The following is a 3,182-nucleotide window of genomic DNA, read 5'->3' as shown; positions in this document are numbered from 1 at the left end:
AGGACCACATGATTATAATAAGGAGAATGGAACCCAATGGCTTACTATAAGATGAACTATAAGTTAGTCTACGTTGTCAGAATGACAAGTCAAGACAGTGATGTACAAAATATTGATGTGCACAAGTGAAAAACTGCAGTCTCATACTTTCCTGTATTATAAAATTATACAAATAGCCTTGGTTATCAAAAGTAGTTTTTTTCTCTATGAATAATATAACTCATGACTATCCTTTTAGTAAAACAGGAGAAAAATTACTTGGGATGGTATATGTTGTTTGAGTAGAAATTATTCTTCAGAAATCCATGTTACCCCATGACATAAATGGGAATTTACAAATATTTTTGGTCAAGGCTAGAAAAAACTTTGAAAAAGTAGGGATTGGACAAAGAGGAAACTGTATGTCAGACAGAGCAGAAGCTTAATAAAATGGGTTATTTAAATTGTATGGAGAAGCTGAATTCAAATAAATGGAAATGCCAGGAAATAAACAGGAGGAGCACATTCTACTCCCACAATCTTATCAAGGGATAACAGTTCCTGGCTCTGAGGCTTTGAGCCCTGCAATCATGGGTACATCTTTAGCCCCAGGAAGATTGGTCCTTACATCGCTGGAATCCCAACGATTCTTTTCAGAGCCCTCTTTATGTCTCTGTTCCTCAGGCTGTAGATGAAGGGGTTCAGCATGGGCGTGACCACCGTGTACATCACCGAGGCTGTTGTACTTGAGTGAGAGCTCTGGGTAGCAACAGAGCTAAGGTACACTCCGAGGCCTGTACAACAAAATAAGGAGACAACCGAGAGGTGAGATGCACAGGTGGAAAATGCCTTATACTTGCCCTGAGCTGATGAGATCCCACGTATGGAGGAGACTATCTTAGAGTAAGAGTAAAGGATCCCAACCAAGGGAGCACCACCGAGGAGCACAGTTGCAAAATACATCACCGTGTCATTAAGAAAGGTCTCAGAACAGGCAAGCCTGAGGACCTGATTGAGTTCACAAAAAAAATGGGGGATTTCCATGCCTGTGCAGAAGGACAGTGGCAGCACCATTAAGGTTTGTAACAGTGAGTTCAGAACACTGATGATCCAGGATACCAGAACAAGCAATCCACAGAGCTGGGGGCTCATGATGATGGTGTATTGCAGGGGGTGACAGATGGCCACAAATCGGTCATAGGCCATTGCAGACAGGATAAGGTCATCCAACTCTGCACAGAGTATGAAAAAATACATCTGGCTGATGCAGCCTGCATAGGTTATGACCTTGCTCTGAGTCTGGATGTTCAGAAGCATCTTCGGGACGCTGGTGGAGGTGAAGCAGATGTCTACAAAGGACAGGTTGGCCAGGAAGAAGTACATGGGGGTGTGGAGGTGGGAGTCAGAGCTGACGGCCAGGATGATGAGCAGGTTTCCAAACACAGCGATCAGGTACATGGAGAGGAAAAGCCCAAATATGAGGGGCTGCAGTTCTGGTTCCTCTGAAAATCCCAGAAGAAGAAACTCTGAAATTTGTGTATCATTGCCTAGTTCCATGTGGTGGAGTTGACTACTAGGGAAGAAAAAAAATAACGTGATTAATTTTCAAGCAAATAGGTTTTGTTAACTTATTGCCCTTTATTTCTTTTTTATTTTTTAAAGTTTTTATTTAAATTCCAGTGGGTGATGGGCATTGAGGAGGGCACCTGTTGGGATGAGCACTGGGTGTTGTATGGAAACCAACTTGACAATAAATTTCAGATTAAAAAAAAAAAATAAAAATAAAAAAGTAAGAAAACAAAAACAAAAATAAATTCCAGTTAGTTAACATATAGTGTAATATTAGTTTCAGGTGTACAATACAGTGATTCAACACTTCTATACATCACCTAGTGCTCTATACATCAAGAGGGTGCTCCTTAATTACCCCCATCAGCTATTTTACCTGCCCACCCCCACCTCCCCTCTGGTAAGTTTGTTCTCTATAAAAGAGTGTGTTTCTTGATTTGTCTCTCTCTCCCATTTTCACCTTTGCTCATTTGTTTTGTTTCTTAAATTCCACATACGAGTGAAATCATATGGTATTTGTTTTTCTCTGACTGACATCTCACTTAGCATAATACGTCCTAGTTCCATCCATGTCATTGCAAATGGGCAAGTTTTCATTCTTCTTGATGGCTGTATTTCATTGTATATATATATATATATATATATACCACAGCTTCTTTATCTATTCATCAGCCAATGGACACTTGGGCTATTTCCATAATTTGTAAATAATGCTGCTATAAACATCTGGGTGCATGTATCCCTTTGATTTTTTATTTTTGTATTCTTTAGGTAAATACCTAGTAGTGTGACTGCTGGGCCATAGGGTAGTTCTTTTTTTTTTTAACTTTTGAGGAATCTTCATACTGTTTTCCACAGGACGGCACCAGTTTGCCTTCCCACCAATAGTGTGAAAGGGTTCCCCTTTCTCTACATCCCCACCAACATCTGCTGTTTCCTGTGTTAAGTTTAGCCATTCTGACAGGGGTAAAGTGATATCTTATTGTAGTTTTGATTTGCATTTTCCTGATGATGAGTGATGTTGAGCATCTTTTCTTGTGTCTGTTAGCCATCTGGATGTCTTCTTTGCAAAAATGTCTATTCATGTCTTCTGCCCATTTTTAAACTAGATTATTTGTTTTTTGGCTGTTGAGTTTGATAAGTCCTACATATATTTGGATGTTAACCATTTATCAGATATGTTTTTTGCAAATAGCTTCTCCCATTCCATAGGTTGTATTATTAAATACTTTCCCAAAGGATAGAAAAATACTAATTTGAGGGGATACCCGCATCCTGATGTTTATAGCAGTATTATCTACAATAGTCAAATTATGGAAAGAGGCCAAACATCCATTGACTGATGAATGGATAAGGAAGGTGTGGCGCACACACACACACACACACACACTAATATTACTTACCCATAAAAAAGAAGGAAAAGAATGAAATCTTGCCATTTACAATGATGTGGATGGAGCTAGAGAGTATTATGCTGAACAAAATAAGTCAGTCAGAGAAAGACAAATACCATATGATTTCACTGATATGTGGAATTTATGAAATAAACTAAACATGGTGGGGGGGGAGAGAGGCAAACCAAGAAACAGACTCTTAACTCTAGAGAACAAACTGAGTGTTGCTGGAGGGGTGGG

At 39.3% G+C, this 3,182-nt stretch overlaps 1 protein-coding gene across 1 annotated transcript; it reads right to left on the bottom strand.

The window, feature by feature from the left end:
* Positions 1–603: 603 nt before the first annotated feature.
* Positions 604–1,551, bottom strand: LOC102949914 (olfactory receptor 7A17-like). Its single transcript, XM_007088598.2, has one exon. The coding sequence runs from the start codon at positions 1,534–1,536 to the stop codon at positions 604–606; it is 933 nt and encodes a 310-aa protein (XP_007088660.1). The 5' UTR covers positions 1,537–1,551.
* Between the last annotated feature and the right edge of the window lie 1,631 nt (positions 1,552–3,182).

The sequence above is a fragment of the Panthera tigris genome, chromosome A2 (assembly GCF_018350195.1).
Source record: "Panthera tigris isolate Pti1 chromosome A2, P.tigris_Pti1_mat1.1, whole genome shotgun sequence".
Taxonomy (NCBI): Eukaryota; Metazoa; Chordata; class Mammalia; order Carnivora; family Felidae; genus Panthera; species Panthera tigris.
The sequence above is the reverse complement of the archived record's forward strand: the minus strand, read 5'-3'. Positions and strand labels throughout refer to the sequence as shown.

Bases quoted from the DNA above. Each gene is read 5' to 3' on its own strand.
- LOC102949914 (XM_007088598.2), bottom strand. From the start codon at position 1,536: ATGGAACTAGGCAATGATACACAAATTTCAGAGTTTCTTCTTCTGGGA.